We start from the raw sequence: 25,802 nt of genomic DNA, 5'->3' as shown, positions 1-25,802 counted from the left end.
ACCAGAGCAAATATCTTAGCAAACAACACGTCACACAGTGTAATTTTTAGGTTTACACAGCAACATCAAATGCACAAAAGCCGTTAAAATTGTGTTTGGATCAATTACCAGTAGATTTATGCAGCATTTACAGAGTCTGGATATACAGATCTATATTTTAATTTACATTAGCAAATCTGTCTAAGGAATTATAATCATACGTACTATAATTTGTCTTCATATATGTAATATGTTGTTTTTTGATAAGGTATTTGCTCTGCTACCAGCATGTATTTTTTTCCTGCCACACAGAATTGAATCCTCAGAAATTCTGACTGTTTTTTTTTTTTTTTTTAATCTTTCCCCCCCTTAAAACCTTATTTCTGTGCTCTGCCTTCTTCCTCATTGCTCGAGGTGTAACCATCCCCACCACCCACCTTCACCTGGTTATCTCACACCAAACACATGTACTCCTGAGGCTTGTGCCCAGCTGCCCTTAGCCTCCAACCTGCCTCCACCAAGGAGATGTTCCTTTCTTACAAATGTGACACAGCTGTACTTTGTTTATAATCTTTATATACCTATATCAGTGTTAGGGCTATATACATACATATATATATATATATATATAAACACATAAGCACACGTGCTTGCTTGTCTGTTTGTGTAATGACAGAAAGAGCATTTTAAATGAGCAAAAAGACAGCCTGAGCAGCTAGAGCTTAAGGTAGTACAGATTCACACCATCACGGAGTCTCTGTGTATAACAAGACATAATCTTTGCCTTTGGAGTGAGTGAGCTAGAGAGAGAGAGAGAAGTTGAAATGCCAGCTCCACCGCAAACATGCCCGTTGGTTTGAAGGAAAGACAGTTTTGGCTGTAAGCGACTGATAAAAGTTACAGCTTGAATTTTTAGAGGCAAGTTAATGCTCTGAATTTGAAAATGGTCTTTTTGTTGCTGTGAGTACACACATTGTTCCATGCGTGTGTATAACTGTGTGTCTGTGTGTGTGCCGATACAATGGCTCCAGATGGGCCTAATGGGGCACAGAGAGGAACATGCTTCCCCCACAGAATGCATTAAACTACATTATAATTTCTCTTTCTCTACCTAATCCAAAGTTTTTTTTCCCTCACACACCACTGAAGGTCTAAGCCCTGTTCTTGTGATAATTAATTCATTATAATTGACGATACTGAGTAATAGTTATTTAAAAAAAAAAACAGGAAGGACATCCCTCCCACATTGAGCAGGACGTACAACATCCAGTGTAGGAAGACCAACAGGATCATGGGATAAGCAGTAAAATGGCCACTATGAGAAATTAAATAGTGAATCTGATCTGGGTGTGATAAATAGGGTTTATAGTGTGATATAATATTTAAACAATGAGATGAAGTGATGACACATTTAACAATATATATGTTTTCTTCTGTAAGACCGCGAGCGTCCATGTGTACATCATGATTTGCTTTTTATCTCTCTCATTATCTCACATTCCTTAGCAGATAGATGTACATAAAATTAAATAGCTACCTGACATTTTACGGAAAAACAAGCATAAATGATAAGCTTGTTGTGCAAATGTATATAGTTAATAATGTATGCTGCACTCCATTAGACTGTTGTTACCTTGTACTTTATGAGAGATGACAGCTCTTGATTGGTGTCTTCCACATAATATACAAAGAGCATGAGTGATGTTAAAGAGTTTTTATGTGTATATTTGCCTGTGAGAACGTAAGCATGCAGGCCAACAAATTATGTGAGATAAGAAGTCCTTTACGATTTAAATGAAAATAAGGAAGTGGTTTACTGGAGGATATTATGAATTTAAAATCAAAACATTGGAAATGGCCAAATGACCAAATAAATTCCCAAAAAGGAGAAGGACATGTTATTTGTATTTTGGTCCTTTTTGTGGCATTATGAACACTAGAAAAAAACAACACTGCCTAGTTGTTGGAGCTTAAACAAACTTAATTCAAAACCACTCACATGCGCACACATATGAAGAAGTATGTGCTTCGGTAGAGTTGGCACAAGCATGAGGGCCATCCGGTGTGTGTCAAGGGAGTCTTCCAAGTGTGGCTCTACGCTGACTTTGATGAATGATCTGTCAAGACAATGTCCCACTCACGCCCAGCTCCCTTTTACCCAAGAGAGAGACTCTGTGTGTGTGTGTGTGTGTGTTTGTGGGAAACGAGGGGTAGACAGAGGTTATCATTGCATGTGTCCTCGTTGATGTGTGGGTGTGTGCAGCTGTTACACAATGCTGAGTGTGTATTATTTTGGCAACCCTTGATCACACATGTGAATGGCATGGCAGAGGCATTACACGAGTCAGCAGTTTGGGGTCAGGGTATGATTGAAATGGCAGGGAGCATGGGGTTAAACACTCTGACCCCCCACACAACCTGGAGGGTCCTCCTGCTATTTTAATGGGGAAATCCATGAGGCAATTTCTGAATCACACAGCATGTACCCCCGTAGTGCTAGCAGGGGTGAGTAAATACTTTCTCTGCCTATCTCAGGATACTGCTTGACATTTGGCCGACTGAATACAGCAGCACAGCGATTACATCAGTGTTTTCTTTATGTATTTATCTCATTCCCTGTGTTGTACTTCTTACTCACTCCTCCAAAAGAAAGTAACTTCTTTTTGCGCCAGCTCTGAGTATTTTCTGTACTGATGACTGTGCATTAACAGCTATTTCTGCTGAACTGCCAGTCTGAGGGCCAGTGCTGCCTTTAAAGCACTATGGCCGTAGCCCTCATTTCACTCTTAACGGCTGCAGTTTATCCTAGAAAATTCAGAAATCCATTTGCAAGACCCAAGGCTAATTTTACATGACGATTATGCTTTTGTATAGTGATGTGAATGTACTAGAGCAGAGGCAAAGTGCAACCAAGCTCAGTTTCAGGGGTGACGCGACACAGTTAAAGTTGAATTATGGGAAAAATACAGGTGTTTTTCACATGATAGCACTGCGTGTTGACCTTTCAGCCTGAAACGTTAGAATGAGAGCAGAAGAGAGTAAGATAGACACAGATAGAGAAGCCCCCATAGCGCATGTTGTCTCCAGTGGAAAAGTCAAGTAAGATAGAGGAGATGTAGCAGACCATGCTCTCTCACACTTTCACTTGCTCTCTCTCCCAGCCCTCCCTTTCTCATTCTGTCTCTTGATTACTTTTTAACGATTTCTGCTGCCTAAGACAAATGGCTGTGTTAAATGAGCAGAATTAGACAAGAGAGCCAAGTGCGAGAGCATTTGTTAGAGCAGGAGAAATGGATCAGGCATCCATTGTTTACTCTTCTCCATTCACTGACTTGGCCTGATATTGAGCTGTATATATCGAAAGCAGGGGTGATTGGTATGATTGTGGCCAAGAATGAACTTTGTGACTATAGCTTGTTGATATTCTCTGTAAATCTGAAAAATCTACTAATTATTTAATTTTCACTTTCTATTTACTTTTAGAAGATTCTCTTGAAATCCTGAAATATGCCGTGAAAGGAATTTCTCACATTTCCTTAGATTTTCAACAGCATAGATGTGTTAAAAATCCAGTAATCCAAACTACTGTATTTTGCACTTTTTTCCGTTTATCAATATTGCTTAGTAAAAATTGCATGCTTCCTGCTGAAGTTTCCATGTGCCACCCACTGAATCCCTTGCAGCCTCAACGGTATTGAGTCCACAACCTGACCTCCCTGGAGGAGGCCTGTGAAAAAGAAAGAATTTCCCTACAGGGATCACAAAATTTGCATATTATTATCACTAGATTAACACTGTAGCCACGGTAACAGAAATTGGCAGCAATGACATTGCGTTTTTTTACTGTGTTATATAAAGCTGTTTACAGTACTACCAGCCTACACTAGGAAGTGGAGGATGCCGCTGCCTGAGCCACAGCAACTCGCCCTCCTGCAGGCTCTGTGTATTTCTCCCTCATATGCTGGCAAGCTGACAGGGAGTCAGGCATGGACAGTAAAGGGTGCTCCCTTGGCAGAGACAGGGCCTTGGTTAGCACTCCATGGGCATGGGCACTGCAATGGATCATTACTTCCCTCAGTGGAGTGGCTGCTGTTTTTGTGTTTGTGTGTGTGTGGCACATTCTTGCCTACTTGAGACAGAATGGGTGAGAGGGAAACTGAAACAGAAAGGGCTATTAATATTAAACTCATTCTATCACATCAGGGGTCTAGCCATATTTTTTCAACAGCAATTACAGTCACTACTGCCCTCTACAGTCCCTACAATCACGTTGGCAGCTAGCTGCTGGCCTTTAATCTAATAGAACAGAAGTCTGATGCTAATTGAAATCACTAGATGTTCAAGATATTCTAATTCATAGGCAGGAGCTATTATGATGCTGACTCCTGTAGATCATTGTTGTTGGGGTTTTTTTCTGCCTGTTTATGGCATGCAGGTGTAAAAAAACATGTTGCAATGCCCAGGTTTACATAATAAGAACAGTTAAATAAAATATGATAAATAATAAATAATAATGATCTATGACTGATAAATTGAAATCATGTGTTTAATATTCCCTATATATCGCTATCAGACACAGTACTGCTTTTGTAGCTTTTGAATGGGTGCAGCAAGACGAATAGCAAGTAATTGCTATTATTGAAGATGTAGGATAGATTGGTTAAGTGCTAGCAGAAGGCAGACCGGGTTGCACTGGAGTTGTAATCTCATTCAACAGCTCTGGAATTGCTCAAAGGTGGGTGTTTTGAAAAGTTAGTTTACTGTGTGTATGTGTGAGTGTGTCTGGGGATATGAAGCTGCTCTGCTGTTCCCGGGCCAGCTATTAGTCACACAGGAGTGGCTAATCTGTAATGGCTGCTGTCACAGCCCTGCTGTGGCTCCTGGTGATGGGTGCACTGTGACAAATGCACACACACTCGCTTTCAGCCTCAGAACACACACAACACAGAAGTTCAAAAACACACCAATATGTGCACTCACACTGATTCACTTACACACAAAGAATCATCCATTCCACCAAAATGCTGCTACGACTTTCGACAAGCTCTCCAGCACCAGTCATCAGTCCAACCACAGGTGACCGAGAGATAAGTGAAGCTAGAGCCATCCCATTACACTGGCACTACAGCAGAATGGGTCTGACCTGACGCTTGCATAAAATCCAGTCCCCCTTTGTTTTTCCATGTTTCTTATTTTGTCTGTTTTTCTCTTTTTACTGTACAGAGCTCAACCCAACCCTGATTGCTCTGCTCCTCTTTCTGTCTCTAGAGCACGGTGGTTGTGGAAAAGTCCATCCAGGATCTAATGAGCCTGATGCAGGATCTTAGTGCCTATTCCAACCAGTTCCTTGAAATGGTCTGTGACAAGCTCAAGGAGTACAAGGAAATCTGCAACACAGCCTACAGGTAAGTAAGAGTACAAGCTTACCTGCTAGAAGGCTGAGATCACTTTCTTTTATATAATTCTTCATACTAATCTGTGCTGAAGAGGATTCATGAACATTAGGTTCTAAAATCCACTAGACCCCCTCAAAATTACATTAGGGAAATATAATGATTGTGTTTATCCAATGTAGAGAGAGCATCTGCTTTAATTGTGTTATTTTGTCGGGTTAGGGTAAATTTTGTGAAGCACAAAAATAAAAAATGATAGGAAACATTTTTAGAATATTTCCTTTTATTGGGGCATGGGGTGGGGTTTGATTGTTGTTCTTATCCACACACAGTGGGCTATGAAAAGCCATCCATCTGTGCTCCCCTGGGCCTAGATAACACCTGGCCAGGTAACGGGAGGGCTTGAGAATATTTCAGATGTGGAGGGGTTGTAAGAGAGGGAGTGGTGAACAGACCAGGAAACACAGGAAACGACTGACATGCTGCTGGGAGTCCATCTGGACTCTGTCACAGGTCTGCCTCAGTCTCACTGGGGCCTCCAAGTGATAAAGACAAACCCAACAGAGACTGCCAAAGTGCATGTGTGAGTGTGATTGTGAGTACTTTGTGTTTGTGTACCTTTTTCCTTTGTGTGTGCGGGTGGTGGTGTGTGGATGTGAAACCACACAACACCACGTGTGCCTGTGTCTGCTGTACAAGCTATTAGTATGATGTTAATTGCCGAATCAAGCAGTTTTTTCCAATGCACAACGTACAAACAAAGCAAATACATGTTGGCCGTCTGCCCCAGTTTGTCTGAACACCAAACTAGAAATGCTGCAATTCTATTTGATATGTCAGCAGAGGACTACCTGAATATTAATGTTAGTAGTCTGTCTGTATGAATGAGTATTATGCAGTTACTTTATTTTTGGCTACAGTTGCTGCATGCCTCCAAGGCACTGGTAGACAGCCATTGTAGTGTAAGTACTGGTAGTTCTTTTTTAGTTAAATAGAATGACCAATGTGTAATGATACAATTCATTATGGATATCCCCAGACACTGTCATCTAGACATCACTTCAATTCCTAGTGGGATTTCTGTGGAATGAATGAATATATATTAATAGACATTTATTAACACTCTATACTTATGTCTCACTTTGTCCCCAGGGGTATAGTCCAGTGTGAGGAGAAGCTGACCATCAGTGCTTCCTGGTCTAAAGATGAGGACATCAGTCGTCTGCTTCAGTCCCTCCCCAACTGGGCAAATATGGCCCAACCCAGACAGACGCGTCAGAAGAGAGAGGATGAAGAAGACTTTACTCGGTACACGTAGAAACACACAGCGTATATGTGCTTGTTCGTAGAACTATGATTTCTGTGCATGTTCACAATTCTGAAATAAAAAAAAAAATGTACTTAAAGAGGCATGTTAACAAGAACACATCCTGGCACACACTGTACACACACAACCAAGCAGAGGTACGCACTCACAATCACGGAAATAATCCCTCCCTCTCGTCTTGGCTGCCTTTATTGAACCATCTCTTGTTGACAAAGATGCACCAATAAAAGAAGTCACGATTGCTCTTTTAAACACCCTCTAGCTGAAGGAAGCGAGAAAACGAGGTAAGAACAAAATGGAAAAATATAAGGAGAGCAGTTGGTGGGGGGGGGGCAGTCAGTCTTATCGAAATTGCCTTTGAATGTGCGCACTCTTCAGGGAACACTGAAGCTCATCGGAGCGGAATAGTAAAGTAAATAAATAAATTGGTTATGTGGCCAGAGAAAGTCAATCTGTTGTCTGTGCTGTCTCCTGCTCTCACACTCCCTTACTCAGACACACACACACACACACACACGCACACACACACACAGTGAGAGCACAGAGATAGCAAGAGGCAGACCATAAGGCTGTTTGATCTGAGAGCCATAGATGTTTTCATCACTATGAAAGGGGGATTAGCTTCTGCACGACTGGCAACCCAGTGCTTTAATAAAGCCTCATTAATAAGCTACACATGCAGCGTGATGGCGAGCGAGAGAGAGAGAGTGTGTTTGTGTGTCTGCTGTTACTTTTACCCATCTGTTGCTCAAAGGATTTTGATCTTTGGGGCATTCTGGTGAATTTGGAGGCCATTCCACATGCTATGTGCTTCCAGCACTGCGGTGTTGAGATTTAGTTATAAAACTTGCATATCTTTCACAGCAGTTTCCGAAGTTAATTATCCTATAATACAAAATAGGTTTTGATCTTTTTGTCTTTGTTTTTCCACCCTGCAAATTTTGGCCTTATGTTTATTTTTTACTTCCAAATATTCTCCATCACCTGCTGTGTTTTCCCTCCAGTGGAGGGAAAAGTGACTGTGCCCATAAAATGTCCAACTTTATGTTCTTATTTTCCATCTTATTGTCTCTGTTCATCTGTTTATTTATACATCTATCTAGTTCTCAAACCAATTATGTTTTACATTCTTTTTTACAAAATTTGTACATGTGCATATCACTGTAAAGGTCAAAGCTAAAATAGTATTATATTATTTTGACTGACATAAACTCACTCATAGACTGTCACATCCGTTACATGTACTCAAAAGTACATATCTGTGTAGACTGTCTAACGGTATTTACTAGTCGAGTCATGGTCAGTGATGTTTCTATTTTTCTGTGACATATTGTCTTACATCCAAATCTTCAATCTCTCCATAATTTAGAGCGGCTTTTGCTAAGGAGTCAGAGGTCCTGACTGGTAACCTTGGAGACAAGTTAATCCCCCAGAATGAGATCCTTCGTGATGTCAGCGACCTGAAGGCTTTGGCCAACCTTCATGAGAGTATGGAGTGGCTCGCTGGTCGCCTCAAGGTGTTCTTCGCCAACCTTCCTCATTCTTCCAGTAAGTAATAGAAGCATAATTGGGAATATAGAAGGAGGATTCCTTTATTGGACACTAGACTCGCCAGGTTACTGTCAAAATGCCATTGTCACAGTGTCACTGGGTCCTATCTTAGCAAGCGCTTTATTTTAATGAAGACAATCCACCGCATTGTGAGAGTACACTGGGAGAGTTGAGCTTTAGCCCAGGAAGCACCTGGGAAGAAGCCTCTCCAACAACATAAGCCTTCTACTGACTACAAAACTTTAGTTTAGTGCAAAATTACTTCATTGATAGTTTTCTTAGGAGGCTGCGACCAGATTTACAAGTCATTAGGCAGTTATTGATCAGAATACACTGCAGATTAAAAAATACTGTGTGGATGGAATATGTACAATTGGCAGGTACATGAAATTTTCTCATCCTTAGCTGCCATGCTGTTGTAGCAACACTTCTTACCTGCGCCTCATTAAGTCCTTATTTGAGTGTATTATCACATTCTCATTACCTTCTCCACTGGAGTTGTCAATGAAAGCTTTACAGACACACTCAGTATGGTTACCGCTACCTGTACAAGTGTGTGTGCACAAACGCTTGGCCTAATCAGGACTTTAAAAGTGCTTTATACATTTTATTACAGTCTTCATATTTCATTTATTACTGATCAGACACAAAGTCCTAATGTAGAACTTGTTAATCACTTACAGTGATTACAGTAATGTTTTTTCCACCTTATCATATATTTTATCTTATAAAGATTCTACGTAGCATCTTGTAATATGCTTATTCGACTCCATATCTTGTTTTTTTTTAGGATCAACATAGCAATCGCTCTTATTACTGGCATTAATGACGCTTACTATAGTGTAGAGTATTCTTTTGTACTGTAATGTCTAGCAGCAGTCTCTTACTTTATATTTTCTTGTCCTTAGCCATTTCCGACTGTCGAATAAATGTGTAGTTGAAAACATTTCTTCCACATCTTTTCATCATAAACAGATGTCAGACTTAATTTTCTCTATGTCATATTAAAGTCATGCTTATTTAATGTGCTGTTTACGCCTGTCTAATAAGCTTAATCAATATTTAACATATTTAACACATCATCTGAATGTCTAGTTAGTTCATAGATCATCACTGTTGACATGATGAGGTGCTTGAAAATTCTGTCTGGAAACAGCTCAAATGTAACAATGCTGTTGTGGTTGTTTTGCGGAGATAACCATTTAGATACAGTATGCAACATCCATTTTTACATCTGAATTGATTTTCAACAATCAATGATTTTCACTTCAATGGCTGAAGATTGTCACTTTGTCTCACAGCTTTTCATTTACCTTTAAAGTCTCGATTACATTACTTCGGGGAACGTTGGCCATGTTCGCAGTAGTGTGCTGGTCCTCTGGCACAGCTCTGATAAATTATGCACCATTCCAAAAGAGATACAGCAAAGTCTCTTAAAATGTCTCTAGGTGCAGAGAGGGCTTCAGCCTTTATCAGCAGCTGTCTCAACACTCTAGCTTCAGACCTCTGATTGCTCATTGAACTTTTGCAGTTTTGCTGTTCCATGTCACAACTTTTCTTTTTAAACATTAAATAATTAAATGAGAATTTTTCAGATATTCTTATTTTGGCTTTACTATCTCTTTTTAAACTCTTCCCCTCTCTCTCACAGTGACACTAGCTTTCTCCGTCTATTCATAGATAAAAATTCAATAAAAGTATGGGAAGGGACGTGACATAATTATCATTAATTCTGGCGGGTGGCATTAATGGGAAGGATAGGGCAGTCACTTATCATGCTGGGACAGCTTCTGTATTGTTCATTATTTAGTGTTTGCTGAGCTGATGACAGACTACGTGTGTGTCAGTATGGGAGTAAGTGTGCATGTGTGTGTGCTCCTGTGTGTATTCCTGTAAGCATTCACTGTGTAAGATGGGACAAGGTACGACGGGGAAAAAGGACCCCACCTTTTCTCATCTTCCCACCCCCGCGCCTCACGTCTATGCCTCTCCAAATTGGATTTTATATTACAGAAGCAGTCAGGTATGAACAACTCATTTTCCCCTCCTTCTACTTCTTTCTTTCTGTCTTTCCTTCTTTCCTTCATTCCTTCCTTTGTCCCATGCTTCCTTCCTTCCATCTCTGTTTTTACATTTGTCAATGGCTGGGTGATCTCTGCAGCGGACGCTTGGTTTGATCACCTTCTCCTGTGATTGGATTCCATCACATATACATTTTTACACAATATTGTGCCCCTGAAACACTACACTAATATCAAAATAGCTAAGTTTGTATTCCATTCAGTTTCCTTACGATACTACTTCATTTCAAGTCTGTACACATTCAGTTTTGGACATCTCTGCCAGGATTTGTGTATCTCTGTCTGAAGAGTGTTATCTTAGTTGTCCGTCTTTTTCCTGCAAACTTTCTCAGGCTATCAACACATTTGTACTTGTCTGCAAATGTGTGTGTTCACAACACAGGCCTGACCATTATTAGGCGTGTAAAATCAGGCCTCTAATCTATGCTGCAGGGTTTTTGGACAACAATGATATGGTCTCCTCATGGGAGTAATTTCCCTCTGTCTTCGGTGGTTGCTCTGCTGCATGTGTGAAGCCTTGTAGAGTACATTTTTCTAACCTTGTCTAAGGTGAGTGAAGGTCTTTCCCCTTTAGCAGCACTCTCTTTTTCTTGACTCCATTAACAAGGCAAGTTGACAAACAACAGATTCTTATTCACTGCAGAGGCCGCAGGGAGAAGCTGCAGTGGGAGATGGTGGTGTTTTCTTTTTCTTTCTTTTTTTTTGTCAAAATATTGTCTTTTCATTCATCCGTCATTTTGCTTCTGTTCAGAAAGTCTAGGATATTTCTATTCACTTGTTTAATAGGACATTTAGAAAATCTCATCCTCAGTTTTTTCTCTCTCCTTCTCCTCTTGTTTTCTAACCCCGTTCTCTTTGGACAGAAGTTCAGATCCCCTTTCACAGACATTCATCCTCGACCAGAGGCAGAAAAATTGTTAATAACTCTTTGCCTCTCTTAGTCAGTCATTTATGAATCATTCATCACTTCAGCCCTGCTGGATACTGTCCTTTGCTTATCTTTCTGCATTTTCTCTTTTTTTTTTACATTTTTATGTTGAGCGTTAAGTGTTATGCAAAGAAGATGACTTTTATCAAATTCCCAACCTCTGTATTTGTGAATGGCTCAAAAACTGTCAAGCCATGTTGTTTCTTGGTAGATTGCAGATGCCCTTAATGGCAGACAGGGCAACGGGCATATGATTGGATTTGTGTTAGTATGAACTGCTGGTGTATGTATACATCTGCATGCAGTATGTGTGTACGCATGTGAATTTCATCACTGATCTTCTCTCTTAATGTCTGCCACCCTCATCTTCTGCAGATGGCAAGCAACAGACGTTTCTCTTAGATGAGATTCAAAAATAATTGGATAAGCACACCATGCACGCACACACACCAACACATGCCTACACATTGGACACATAAATATATTCACAACATGCACATACATCTCCTCACATTTAATCACGCATACCCAAAAAACTTTGAAAAAACAAGATGGGAGTGAGCTGGCTTGAGGGAATGGAAAGCAAGAGAAAAGCAGAAAAAAAAGAGGGAAAGAAAGAAAGTTGTCATTCAAGACCAATGAGTTGTCAACTGTTTCCCGTCTGTCCCTGAGTCTAATGGCGCCCCACTTGCTGTGACACCTCACATCATCAAACCAACACAGTTGGGTGGGGTGGAGTAGCGTCATGAGGAATCTGGTGTCTGTTATTATATCTCTGTGTCTGTGCACGCATGTTTTTTGGGACATTTGTGTGTGTGTAACCTGGACACCCCCTGAGGAGACCTCCAGCAGTGTGTGCCACAGCGAGCCCTTTATTTTGCCTTTCTGCTGCCAAAGTGAGTGAGGGTAATGCAGACGAGAGGAAACAGAAGCCTTCGAGTCACTTTCACGCATGCCGTGCACACACTGTGCACACAGACAGACACAGATATATACTTGTACACTTGTACACAGGAAGCACACTCCCACAGGCAGAGCAAGTAAAATGCTTTTGCTCACTCACACAAGCTAAGTGAAAGAAATAGACAGAACAAAATTGTCCAAATATGACAAAATGTACCTCTGCCTTTTCTCTGGTGTTTAAGTAAAACCTGCACAAATGGCATGTCTATGTATCTTCAACCAAATCAAATCTAATGTAGTCAATTAATGTCATTATGTGGCGCTCGTTTGAGAAATTATCATGGATTTTTTATGGTGATGCCAATTGTGTTTGCTGTTCCTGTGGATCATTTGGTGAGATTGATATTAATACTGCAAACCTAAAGATCTAATCCATGGCAGTCTGTTGTCTGCCTGTGGAGTAGTCAGTCCCTTGCCAAGATATCATATGGGTGTTATACAGTAGCACTCATGTTGATCAGCATCGTCTTCCAAACATCTATCTGTATCTAACACGTCATGTGTTTGGCTTAAGGAGGTGTTACTTTTGCTCTCAGACTGTGTAATGTGAAACAGTCCAATTAAATAATCCACCTGAACCCTGAGGAGACAAGGAAGAGGAAAGAGGATTCATCATTTTACTAACAAGTAAGAAAAAGTTACTTCATCAACACCTAGTGTTATGTCCCCAAAGTCTTCCGTGGGAAGGGAACCAACACAGAAAGCTCAGGATCTGATGAGCAACGCTCTGCTCCACTGGGTGCCTTCTGAGCCGGCGAGTGTCCTCGTCTTGCCCTGCCACCTCAGCCTTTATACTCAGCTTGATTGTGATCGCGCACAGGTGGTCACCACTACAGGAGAGGACGGGGACACACACACACCTGGAGGGAACAGAGAGACTCTATGGCTGTAACGCTTGGGTATTTCATGAGAGTGAACTCAGACTTCATCCTAAAGGCTGATTTTGTCAGAACTTTGTTCCTCATTGTACACTGCTTCTCAATGCTGTAAATGTTCTGTGGTGCTGCACTGCAGTTTCCTCCCACACACACACACACACACACACACACACGCACACACACGCACTAACATTATGAAGAGGTGTTCTCAAGGAGACAGTTAATTAGCAAGTGAGTTCATACATACAGGAGTTGCATTTAGCACTTTAAATACACAGCCCCAAACGTCAAATACACACCTTTTAATAAGAAATGCAATCTCTAGCATTATCTCTATTTGTACGCCACACAGACCGGAAGAGGAGCTGTCACATCGCAGCCCTGGCTGTGTTTGCTTTGTTAATTGGATGGCCGTGACACATACCTCGCCACTGTTTGTTTAAGGAAGTGGGCTCTTATCTTTTCATGGGTTAATTTAAAGCCACTGTAATGGCGACAGGGTCACATATTCATCAGCACATACAAAATGTAGACCATGTAGAATTTAAGAATAACTGTTGTACACCAGCTTTTTGATTTCAGAACAGTGAATTTGAATATGTGTTCAATAGGGATTTGACCTTAAACTGCTCTTATTAACATGGAAACTGTACAGAGCTCAGTGCCAATAAACAGCAACTAATAAATCATTAGGTTGATGATGTAACAGGTCTACACTGCTTGTAAGACAGAAGATTGAAGAATTATGCAATAGCCAAAGCTTTTAATATGTTTTAAACCAGGTTAGTGGCACAGGAACTCTTTATATTACTAACCGTGATATAAGGAAGATGTGCATCTATTTATGCCAGAAGCTTCTTTCAAAAATAGATATTAGAAGGTTTGTTAAATATCACATCATTGATTTAAATATGTTGATTATTAAATCCTGATTAGCTTTAACATATGAAGTCTCTTTTATAACTCAAGATAACAGCTGGTTTTTCCAAATTAAATTTAGCCTCTTTCCTTTTTTTGAAGTGCTTCTACTCTTGGCTAAGTTACTGTTGCTTCTCTGATTCAAATATCAATGGCTCTCCAGGTTTCCTGTTGTAGCAGATGTAACGGTGTTTCCCTGTTTGACGGAGAGTTCTGACACATCTCAAACTTAGCTGTGAAAACAATTTTCATTTAGAGAAACAATTGCTGACACGACAAGCAGATTTGTAATGTGAAAAAATAAGGACTCGGTTTACCACATAAACATCCTTTCTTCCAGCATAATACCCTCTGTCCACTTTGAGGGTTATCAGATGTATTGTATCAAAGAGAAGGAAGACTGATGACCAAGTTGTTCCGGCCTTAGTTCAGACTTGGTACCACTCTGTCTTTGTGTGTGTGTGTGTGTGTGTGTGTGTGTGTGTGTGTGAGAGAGAGAGACTGCGTGACCTTCGGAAGGGCAGGAAGAGTAACTGGGGAGCTGGCTTTGACTGCAGCACATCGATCGTGGACCCCTGCATTCTCCTACTCAACAGTCACTCTGTGCACACACACACACACACACGCCCCAATTGACGCAAACTCACACTCGCCTCATTGACCAAATAGACTTACATATGAGTGACAGGGCCAATTTCTCTCCTTTTCCTCCCCTTGCTAATTTATGGCAATTGATCTACACTGGGCTGAATTTATATACACTCATCACGCTCGCTTGCTCACCGGTTCTTTCTCTTTGGTCACACACATACACAAACATACACACACACATGCACTCAGGTATTTTGTATGGTTTACAATGCATGTGCAGTGACATGTGCGCCTGCTGTCTCAGCACAAGTGTTGAGAAGAAAGTAGAAGAATATGCTGAAGGACTCAGGAAGTGTGTGAACTAATGGCTTTCTTTTGTATGTCCTGTATGTGCTAATGTCATTCATTGAACTTGATTATGTCAGCATTTAAGTATAGATATGTATTTCCATGGGACACAGTTCAAAGTGTGTGTGCTTACAATAATAATGATGGTATAATAGTTATGTATGAAGTGGAGCAGTTCAAAACAGTATCCAGTATGGTGACCCCCTACTCTCTGTTACTGCCCATGTTTGGTATGGTTTTTAAAAGTGTCTGTGTCTTTCTTCCTGTCTTTTTTACCCATTCAGGTGCGTCCCCATGCTCAGCAGACAGTCAGGCGGTTGGAGAGAGTGAACGCAGCAGGGAACAAATCCTCCAGACCCTGATTGACCTGTCCAGGAGCTTTCAGGAAATCGCTGACCGCTGCCTCCTGGTGTTGCACCTGGAGGTCAGGTAAGCAGGGAAAAGTCACTAACTAACCAGAAAACAGGATGGCTCAAATTATCCAAAATTTATCCCAGCCATTGCCTCAGAATAAGAGCCAGTATCTGACCTTTGATCAGTTACAGCGAACACAGAGGGCGTGTTTGGAAACTATCTGGCTGAACTTCAGCTGCACAGACTTGCATCCTGAATGCAAAAAGAATTCAAGAATTTTTACCACATCTTGATTATGTGTTGTCAGTGTCGATATCTAAGTTAATTTAACACACCATATATTTTCTCCACCCCAACAACCGCTAATAGCCCTCAATCATCCCTCTCCCCTTTTTGCTATCCCTCCATGTACCACTATTTCCCCACAGACTGTGGTGAAGCTTATGCAATATTGTTTATGATTTCAGTAGAAAAGCCTCCCTGAGGCTGATGTCTAGCTATATGCTACACTCCATTGACTCTCCCCATCTAGCGAATTTCCCCTGATAGTGCTACGAGCTAAATGAAGCCATGAGGAATAATGCAGGAGGGGAGGGTGAAAAAAAGATGGGAAGAGAGATAAGTGTGGAGGTTAAAGTGGCAGAGGGGCTTAAAAGAAGGGAGACACAGTGAGAGAATTGATTGAATAGACAGTGAGGTGAGAAGGGGGAGAGCCATTGAAAATATGATGTAGTTGTTGGCTTTGCTTTAAGGGAAGTAGTCATTCACCCATATCATCTTATACCTCTCTGGTCAGGGTGCTGTGATTATGGCCTTCTGAGAGTATTGACTTCTCAAGTCTAGACAGAAAAGGACCATTTATGGACATAAAGGACCTCAGACCTCAAATATAGCTGTTTAAATGAGCAATTAGAAGAAGCATACTAAACAGCAGGTTCAATTTGCCCTGTCTCACAATTACAGGAGGTAAGAGTTGTATTGAAGCATAACAGAATGTTGCTATTGGTATAAAATATTACCAGACACAAACTGATGGAGATAAGCTGGAGTTGTTTTGCTCTTTGAGTTGATGATTATTTTCTGTTAGAGCCCACAAGAGATATGCTGCGTAACAGTGATCAAGTAATACATTTTTTTCTCGAGTTAAATAAGACCTGCTCATAGCGGCTGTTTATAAATCTACGTGTAATTTTGATATCCAAAAAAATCTATCTATGAAAGGTGAATGAAAAATCCTTAACCAACAACCACTGCACTAAAGCGGCTGCGATCTAATTGGACTCCAGCTTATTAAACTTTTCTTGAGGAAAACTAAATCGACAAAAAACAGTTGTAATTCATGTAATTAGTAGTATTAAATGTAATGAAATAAAGATGAGTTTCTCTGGCATACTTTCTATGTAATTAAATAATTTTGCAGGCACAAAGTTGTGGTGTAAAGGACACTCAAAAGACATCTTGGGGCTGTAGCATTTCAGACAAGTGTAAGATTCTATTGGTAGTAACAAGTAAATTTACTAAATCTTTATACGCTCCTCGGAGTTGTAGCATTGAGTGCTGCACTATACAGGTTCCCCTTAACTAATCAGATTTATGTTATGTTGAGGTTGCTGAGTAAGTGGATATATTAAGTCTAAATACTCTGAACAGCATGACTTGTAAAGTAATTGTTGGTGTTAGAGGAGCTGTAAACCCTAGCAGGACACAAGAACATTCAATAGCTACTAAAGTGTAACTTCCAAGTGTTATAACTGTGTTGGAGTAATATCCCTCTTGCGCAGGTCTTTATATGAGGCTCTTTTCTTTCTCCTCATCATTTCTATGTTAATAATAGAAAGATGTACAGGTATACATTTAAAGATTTTATCTGACGTGAAGAGAGAAGAATGAGGCATTAAGACTGTTTTCAAACATCTGATTTGCTCTCCTTTGTTTTAATGCAGGGTACATTGTTTCCATTACTTGATACCTCTTACCAAGCAAGGAAATTATGCCATTGTGGCTAATGTGGAGAGCATGGACTATGACCCACTGGTGGTCAAACTGAACAAAGACATCTCAGCCATAGAGGAGGCCATGGGGGGTGCCCTGCAGCAGCATAAGTTCCAGTATATATTTGAAGGTCAGTACAAACCTCAGTGTGATCACCTGCTCATAAATATCTAGTCTCCAGCATTTCTTTTTGTCATGGATTTAGAGAGTCCAGTGCTGATTATGTTTTTTGCACATTTTGTTTTTCTTCTATTTATCTCTGCTGCTTTAAGCGTAATTCTTTGCATTCATCTGGCAGTCATTATTTTCCTTCATCACTTCTATCTCCCCAGGCTTGGGTCATCTGATATCCTGCATTCTTATAAATGGAGCTCAATACTTTAAGAGGATCAGTGAGTCTGGAATCAAGAAGATGTGCAGGAACATCTTTGTTCTCCAGCAGAACCTGACCAACATTACCATGTCCAGAGAGTCCGACCTCGACTTTGCCAGGTTAGAGTCTTTGTCACATTTTCACAAGAACAGTCAAAAAACACAGCTCACTTGCAGCAATTTTTTATTCAGTTTATTCAGTTTTTGTTTGGAGTGCATGCACTTTGTATGTACTCTTGTTTCTATTAGTAAAGGCTGGGAAACCTTGGCTTAAAGTAGTAAGCAGCAGATATTTTGCACAGTCAGTGTCTCTAAACGGCCATGCTTTTTGCCAATACTTTAAAGGTACTTGGATTTTTTCCTAGTTTTATTTTTATATAATGCAGATTGGGTCTTTCATAGCCATTAATCCAATGTCCACACTGCTTCTCTGTGCCACTGTCAGCTGGGACTGGCCCAAGCTGACAGCCGGCAAAAGCAAGGTACATCCAGCCGAGATAACACACAGGTCACCAGTCTATCACAGGGCTGATATATGGTGAGGCAAATAATCATTCATGCTCACACTGACAAGTTACCGATTAACATAATATACATGTCTTCAGACTGTGGGAGGAACCTGGAATACTCACAAGGACAACATGCCAGCTCCACACAGAAAGGTCCCAAGCCTACAGTGTGATCTCAGAACCTTCTTGCCTGTGATATTGACATTATAAAATTATAATTATTGAAATAATAATAAAAATATATTTGAAAATTGGAATCTATTGAACAAATTTAGAGGTAAATATAAATCATATCATCAAATTTACTGTATAATGAAGCCATCAAATCATAAATGCACAATGCACAATTAACTGTTCAATATTTACTTTAAACCACCACTACACACCTGCGTAGACACACAGACCTACACAATGTCCTCAAGTTCAGGTATCAACTCTATCAAAGCATGAGGCAGACAGATGGTCAGACAGATTGTCAACCAAATTGTGTCTGTGTGCAGGTGGTTGTTGGTGTTTATTTCTTATTCATACATTTATATTTTGTGAGTACCTGCTGTTACCCAGTGCTGTCCAACCCTGACAGGGGAAGTCAGCGCTCAGATATCTTTGTGAAAAAGATGGAGGGAGTGAGGAAGAGAGAGAAAGACAAAGAAAAAAGATTATTCATACTATTCACATTGTTCTTTTTTTTCTTATTATAATTCCTCTTTCAGGAGCTTGTGTCCTTGACAGGATAGAGTCTGTGTGAGGAAAGGTGATGGAAAAGATGGGGAAAGAAGGGAGGGCTTGAGAGGAGGAAAATTGAAAAAATAAGTGAAGGGAAATCATAGAAAAGATGCCTTTCATGGGAAAGGCGTAGAATGGACTTGGAGAAGGTGGCATGGATAGAAGATAACATACAGTGGCACAGAACATGAAAGAAAGAAACGTAAAGGGAGGCAGATGAAATGAAAAAAGTATGACAGGGAAGATAAAACTTTGGCAGCGTGATTAAAGGAAGCAGAAGTGGTAACGTTTTGTTCGAAAAATTAATATACAGTTTTAATTATTCTAAAAACATGACAGAATAAATTTAGGCTCTGCCAAATTTTTGAAAGGTGCTCCTTACTTATTATTCTTTTTAAGTGACAACTAAATCACTTTTCTTCAACCTTTTCACTTTCTCTGCATTTGATATTTGTTGTAAAATATGTCTCCCCATGTCTTCCCTGTTGTCGTGTTATGTTGTGGGGTTAATTAGCTTCATTTCAGATCTTGCCATATTTATAAGGGAGTCATATGTCTGAGTATTTGTGTTTGTATGTTCTGTTTGGACATGGCTATTTTTTTCATATGTTGGTTCTGCTAAGCAGTCAAGCTTCACCTCGAGGAAAAAAAAAATAAACAAAAAGTAAACATGAAATGATCCAAACAGTACTGGATATGGAGGACCATTAATTAGTGGGTTATTTCTCCCCTCTGTCAACTTTGATTATGGGGAAATGCCAGTGATGGCTTTTCCGTCTTTTCTTTCTGTCTCCCACTCTCTGATTACGAAGCGTGGGTGGTGTGGAGGTGTTGATTGGGAATTGCAGAGCACATTGTTTACACATTCATGGCTTTTTGGATTGGCCGGCCTCCAGCTCCAAGACACACCAGCTCTTGCAAGCAGTCCCACATGCAACCGCACACACCCACATAATATGTATTCTTTGTTTTCACCCATGCACAGAAACTCAGCCAAGCCAATCAGCATTTTGAGGTTATGTCCAATTCATTAGATGTACACTGTTATACAGTGATTTGTCATTTGATAGTTTGGCATAAATATACCGTATAGCTCAAACTCCATTAAGTCATAACGTATGCAGTGAAAAGGCAGCATAAAGAAAAGGGACTAAAAGCAGAAAATTCATCAGTATTTTATCAGCACCTCTGGAGAAATCTGAGTGAAATGAAGAAAGAATCACAGCAGGAGGCAGCAGGAGGCTTGCTTTTCTTTGGAGAAAGGCAACAGATGCTTCCCTGTGTACCTGGGATCTTGTGTGTGTGTGTGTGTGTGTGTGTGTGTGTGTGTGTGTGTGTGTGTGTGTGCGTGTGTGCGCGTGTGTGTGGGTGCGTGTGTGCACACACGTGTTTGTGCATGTGTGTGTGCATGCATGCTTACATGGGAAAGAGCGGCCAAGAGACCTGGACAAGGGCACAGTAATAATCATTGATCTGAGTTAAAACTAAGGAGAGGCCCGGTAACCAGCACTGCAGAACTCATGAAGACACACACACACACACACACACACACACACACACACACACACACACACTCTCTCACTCCTCTCTCTGGAAGACCAAGCAGAAGCATGGGGAAACAGTGCCACCCTGTGGCTGAATCCACATTTGTGGTACAATTCACATACAGTATGACAATTGTTCATGCTACACAAGGTGGTAAGATTCAAACATGAATGTGTGAGTTTGTGTGTTTGTGTGGCAGCTGGGTCCATGGTTGTCTCTTGTCTCTCAGTCAGAAGTCTGGCAGCAATATCAGCATGTGGGCCAGGGTCAAACACACACACACACACACCTAAACACTGGCACACAAGTGGACACACACAGACCATCTGCTTAGATACAGTTCAGGGGCTCGGCCCTCCTCTGCAGACCTCTGTGTTACTGCAATGTCACTGCAATGTCACATTTGTGTGTGCCTGTGTGCTGAGTGCACCCTCTGCCTTGTCACTCCACTGATCACCTCTCATTGTCCTGCGTCCAACTCTCACTCGCTCTCTCTTTCTTATTATCTTTTTGCTTGACATTCTTTTGAAATCCTAGAGGCCACATTATTTCTCACCAAGACAAAGCAAAACTTTCATGAATTAAATGGTGTATAGAAACAGCCAATATAGAGTTATTTTTCATGCTATCAGATTTAATGAGCTCAAATTGAGATCCAAAATAATTAGCTATCACCCAGATTTCCAGTTTACGGATATGTTGTGGTAGCTTTGTTAGTAAGTGACCTAATCTTAGAAAAGGAAAACAATGTGCTCTTTTGCTTCTATTTACCTGTCATCAACATCTGTTCTGCTCTGCATGAGTCCTTAGGCAAAACTGTTTGCACTTGGTCAACTAATTCAGCACTAATTGCCACAGCACTGGGTTATTATAAAAACTGGTCTGAAATTCAAATTCAATGCACAGATCCTAGATTTTTTTTCTGTGTTTGATCTGTGTGTACATCTGAGTGGCCTACAGCAAATGTAAATGTAAGTCAATGCACACCTGTCTCCGTGTCTGGCACAGCAGCACATAGGGTATGTTTTTCTACAGATATACTTATCGGACCTGACTACACCCACCCACATATAGTGAAGCTCTGAGCTGCCTGCTGACCCGTGTAGGCAGGTTGCAAGGCTGTCATAACATCCCGAGCAAACTCGTAAGCCCCTTAGCATGTAGCAATGCTAAACAGCAGTCTGTCAGCCCCACTGTAGAGATGCTCCAGAGTTCAGCCCCACGCACCCACCTGTCTGCCACTGGAAATTATTACAACGTGCATGTGTGAATTGAGTACTGTATGTTGTCCCAGAATGTGCTACCGTAGCCTCTGCATGCGTCTGAGATCAGGGGTGTGTGTGTATGTGTGCCACCAAAAAACTGCCTTTGTGTGTGTGTGTGTGTGTGTGTGTGTGTTGAGGTGACAGGCTGGTGTGTCTCCAGAGAACGTTGTAATAAGTACAGTTGACGGCCGTGTCAGGAGGTAGTGGTTGTCAACAGATAAAACTGTTTGTATTTAGGCCTGGCTTCAGTACACTGTCACTTGCTCGGCTTCTGTCTCCCTACCTGTCACCTCGTGTCTCTCTCTTTATCGCTCTCTTCCCTCTTTGTCCCTTTTTCCATTTTTCTCTTCTTTTTTTTTTCTCTCTTTTGCTACCACGCAACCACCTGCGCCGCCTCTGTTAAGCTGTTATTCTCTCCCATCACTTATTCCCTCTGCCCCTCCCTCCTCCTCTGCTCCTGTGTTGTGGAGATGTAGCATGATGAGACTGGTCACACATCGTGATGACACTGGTCTTTGCTGATCAAGCCAATGAGACTTTGTGCATGTGTGTGTGTGTTTGTGTGTTTGTGGTGTATGCTTCTCTTGCGTGGCGCAGCATGATGCGACTGGTCTTTGCTGATGAAGCTTCAGTCTCAGAGTCTCTGCAGACATTTCCTCATTACCAGAGGACAGACAAAGGCACAGCTTTAGGGAGAGAGGTTCAGAAATGAATAGATGGAGAAAGATTGAAGGAGGCAGAAAGATTTTTTTCAGATTGTTTTATTTTGATATCAAAATTTATATGTGAAAATGAAAAAATCCTGGTGTTGAGCCTGGGCCTGCAAATCTTTTTATACAATAACTATAATTATAAGTATTTTCTAACATTATTACATTTTGTATTCATTGCATTTCCATTTGTAAAAGCTAAATATGCAGTTAGGCTGCGGCCAAGACTGGTCACCATAGTTAATTGCAGCTGCTGGTCAGAGTAATGAAATATGCACTCAGAATTCACAGCAGTCACAAATAACAAAAATGAGAGCAGTTGTGGAAAGATTTTCCAATCAGAGCAAGGCTAAAGCAAAAGCTAAAAAATACACTGGAAGCCACTTGACATACAAGTTTTCATGGACAAGAGACGCAAGATAGTCCACATTTCAGTGCTTTGTCAGACCTTTGAGACATCAGTCCTATCACTATTTTCTGGTTGCTTAGTGACATTATCTGCCAACTGCTTTAATCATCTGATAAATTCATTTAGAAAACTCTGGATAACAATAACAACAACAACAACAACAAAAAGCTTTCCAGCCACTTAGCAGTAAAGTTTGTGTTGATACCAAAGAGGCTAAGACAAAAAAGAGGTAAACAAGGTGTGTTGTGCTGTTGTTGATGTCAGTAGCACAAGCCTTGGTCCGACTGGATAAAGAGTCGTCCACAGACTCTCCCACCCCCCTTTTCTTCTTCCCTCCTCCTCTCAGCCCTCCCCCCACTAACTAATGTGTTGTTCCAAACGTGCTGACAGAAGCAGCCTGTAATGGCCTTAATATTGTACACAGTGGAAATGAGGGGAAATTAATTGTGCTGATTCTTGTCTTTCTCTTGCTTTTCTTCTCTCTTTGTGGCTTTGACCCCCCCCCCCCCCCATTTCTCTCTCACTCACTCATTCTTCTACTATTGACATACATCTCTGTCTGTTCTCTGCTGCATCCATGCATCATAAATTTACTTAATATTCTTTGTATATGAGGAAAGGGAGGGGGCGGCTAATTAAAATTTAATAGAAAGCACTCCATGGAGAGATGCTGACGCACACATACACACACACCTACACACAAACACAGGTTGATTAATAAAGCAGTGCTTTTATAGATGGGACTTCTGACAAAGCAGGTGGAAATTGGTAAAATTAGTTAGTGAGTGTGTGAGTGGAGGGAAGGGAGCAGAGGGTCTCTAAATAGAGAGAGAAGGGAAAGGGCAATCAAAGTAACAATTTACTTAAGCATTGTTAGAAAACAAAACACTACCTGTTTCATGACCTAGCTGTATCTCTAATACATAAGATGTGTTTGTGTAGATTCTTTGTGTTGGTGTGTGTTTCACTGGGGGTTCTTTCCTGATGGTGGGGTGCCGAGAGATTTTAATCTTATTAACAACCCTTACCCTGTTTGGCAAATGGCTTTCCAACTGCTTGTGTAATGAGGTGTTTGAAAGTGTTTTCAGTACACACTAACATACATCACTCACACTCACACTCACACACACAGTTACACCCAACACACCTTACACTTCCTCTTATTGAAGCACCCCCTTCCCTCTACTGCTGAACAGAGGCAAGATTGCCACCTGTCCCTAAGCCTCAGACCTCAAAGAAGAATACATACGCACACACACACACACACAGACTAACAACCAGCTGATAGTTTTCCTATTTTGTTATTAGACATTTTAGAAAGGACAACAAAGGTTACAGTGGATTCATTATACTGTTATTGGTTATAAATGAGCATCATTCAATCTGCTTTTAGCAAATCCAAGTGAATTATCGTTGCTATTACACTGCAGTTAAGCCATATTTTGTTGCACTGATGAGTTTTTTTTTTATCACTATTAAATTTTCGCCTGCTGGCTACCGCATGAGCAGATGTTTTCCAAAGCTCTCCAGCTATTTTTATTATTTTCCCTGACAGTTCATTCTCTAGTCTGGAGGAAATCGTCCTTTAGTTTTCATCAAAGTGGTTACACTCATCATTTTAGTTTTCTACAAGTATTTTCATTGTATGCCTTCCACTGTGTGCAAAACTTACCATCCTACCAAAGGGGTTTTTAATTGAAAAGGGGAAGTGAGCAAAAAATGTTAGCTAACGTTTGTTAACTATTTAACCAGCCTACACGAATTCAATAATAAGAATTAGGAGACAGTTTGGGCTGATTACAGTTTTTAGGCTTTACATTTATATGGATTATTATATGCACACAGAGCCCAGTTTCCACTGGGCAGCAGGTAAAAGCATCATCGACATTTCAAAAGAAGTACACAGACACAAACCAAACCAGACTTTAGACACGGATCCTAACACAGAATTAAAAGCAAAATAAGAGAAACCTAAAATGTATCTGTGCTGTGCAAACTGGGTATTTGAAAGAGGGGAGCCTTCCGTTCAAAGCTCCTTTCCTCAACAAAAGAAACTGTGTGTTTTTATGCGTAAATGTGTTTTCCCATTACATTGTATGACAGGGTGATTTACCTCAAGTGTACAGTCAACCATTTGGTCTAGGGAATGAATAATAATTCTTTGAAGCCCCCCACCCTTCTTATTTCTGAAGTAAATTCACCACACATTAACAACACACAAAGCAGAGCCGCATTCAAAGGCACTCACATTCAGACATTTATCAGCTACAAAAACAAGCATGGCACATTCCAATATGAGATAAAACCACAAGTGGGAGCCATCTTTTTCATGTTTTTTCTTCCTTGCTGTATTTTCCTTGCAGTTAAAGAGAAAAGCAGTATGACCCTCATCAATATTGGCAAGTTTTTCATGAAATGAGCTCAGTGATGGAAAAATGAACAAGACCTTGGAAAGAAATTGAGAGCGGAAGAGCAAAATGCAAATGCTCCGATGACCAAGGGCGTTAGTTGTCAGGGGAAGGCCAAAAAACAGATATTATGCACCTCCATTCCTCACTCCTCTCTTTTCTCTATTTCTGTTGCACTCCATCTCATTGATTCGAGCCCTTCATTACTCTTTCCGGGGCCTTCCCTACTGTTGAACTTCCAGAATGACAGCACATAAAACACCTTGGAACAGAAGCTCCCAGAGTGCTCATTAAGACCTCGTTAGCATCGACAATGATCATCTCAAGAAGGGAATGGGTCTTGGATGGGTGGTGGAGCTAAACAAATGAGATAAAAATATCTTTTCTTACCAAAGTGTCTTTTTACTGCATCATATCAGAGAGATTTGAATCCATTTACTCTCAGCTGCCTCTGGCATGGCAGACAGCTCAGTTCACTCTCCAGATTCTTTAATGGATGTCTTTTTCTAAGCTGTCGTACAAAGAAAAAGACGAAAAATAGGTGGACTTTCCATT

The 25,802-nt window shown here is 40.7% G+C and overlaps 1 protein-coding gene across 2 annotated transcripts in view; it reads left to right on the top strand.

The window, feature by feature from the left end:
* Positions 1 to 25,802, top strand: part of exoc4 (exocyst complex component 4) — a 96,857-nt gene that overhangs the window by 67,435 nt on the left and 3,620 nt on the right. For both annotated transcript variants that reach the window (XM_029495618.1, XM_029495617.1), the window contains exons 14-19: positions 5,248 to 5,384; positions 6,525 to 6,680; positions 8,069 to 8,247; positions 15,242 to 15,386; positions 17,255 to 17,433; positions 17,636 to 17,795. In XM_029495618.1, coding sequence (XP_029351478.1) covers positions 5,248 to 5,384; positions 6,525 to 6,680; positions 8,069 to 8,247; positions 15,242 to 15,386; positions 17,255 to 17,433; positions 17,636 to 17,795 — 956 coding nt within the window. The remainder of the gene's footprint in view (positions 1 to 5,247; positions 5,385 to 6,524; positions 6,681 to 8,068; positions 8,248 to 15,241; positions 15,387 to 17,254; positions 17,434 to 17,635; positions 17,796 to 25,802) is intronic.

The sequence above is a fragment of the Echeneis naucrates genome, chromosome 23 (assembly GCF_900963305.1).
Source record: "Echeneis naucrates chromosome 23, fEcheNa1.1, whole genome shotgun sequence".
Classification (NCBI taxonomy): domain Eukaryota; kingdom Metazoa; phylum Chordata; class Actinopteri; order Carangiformes; family Echeneidae; genus Echeneis; species Echeneis naucrates.
Note: the sequence above shows the minus strand (reverse complement) of the source record. Positions and strands in the feature narration are given on the sequence as shown.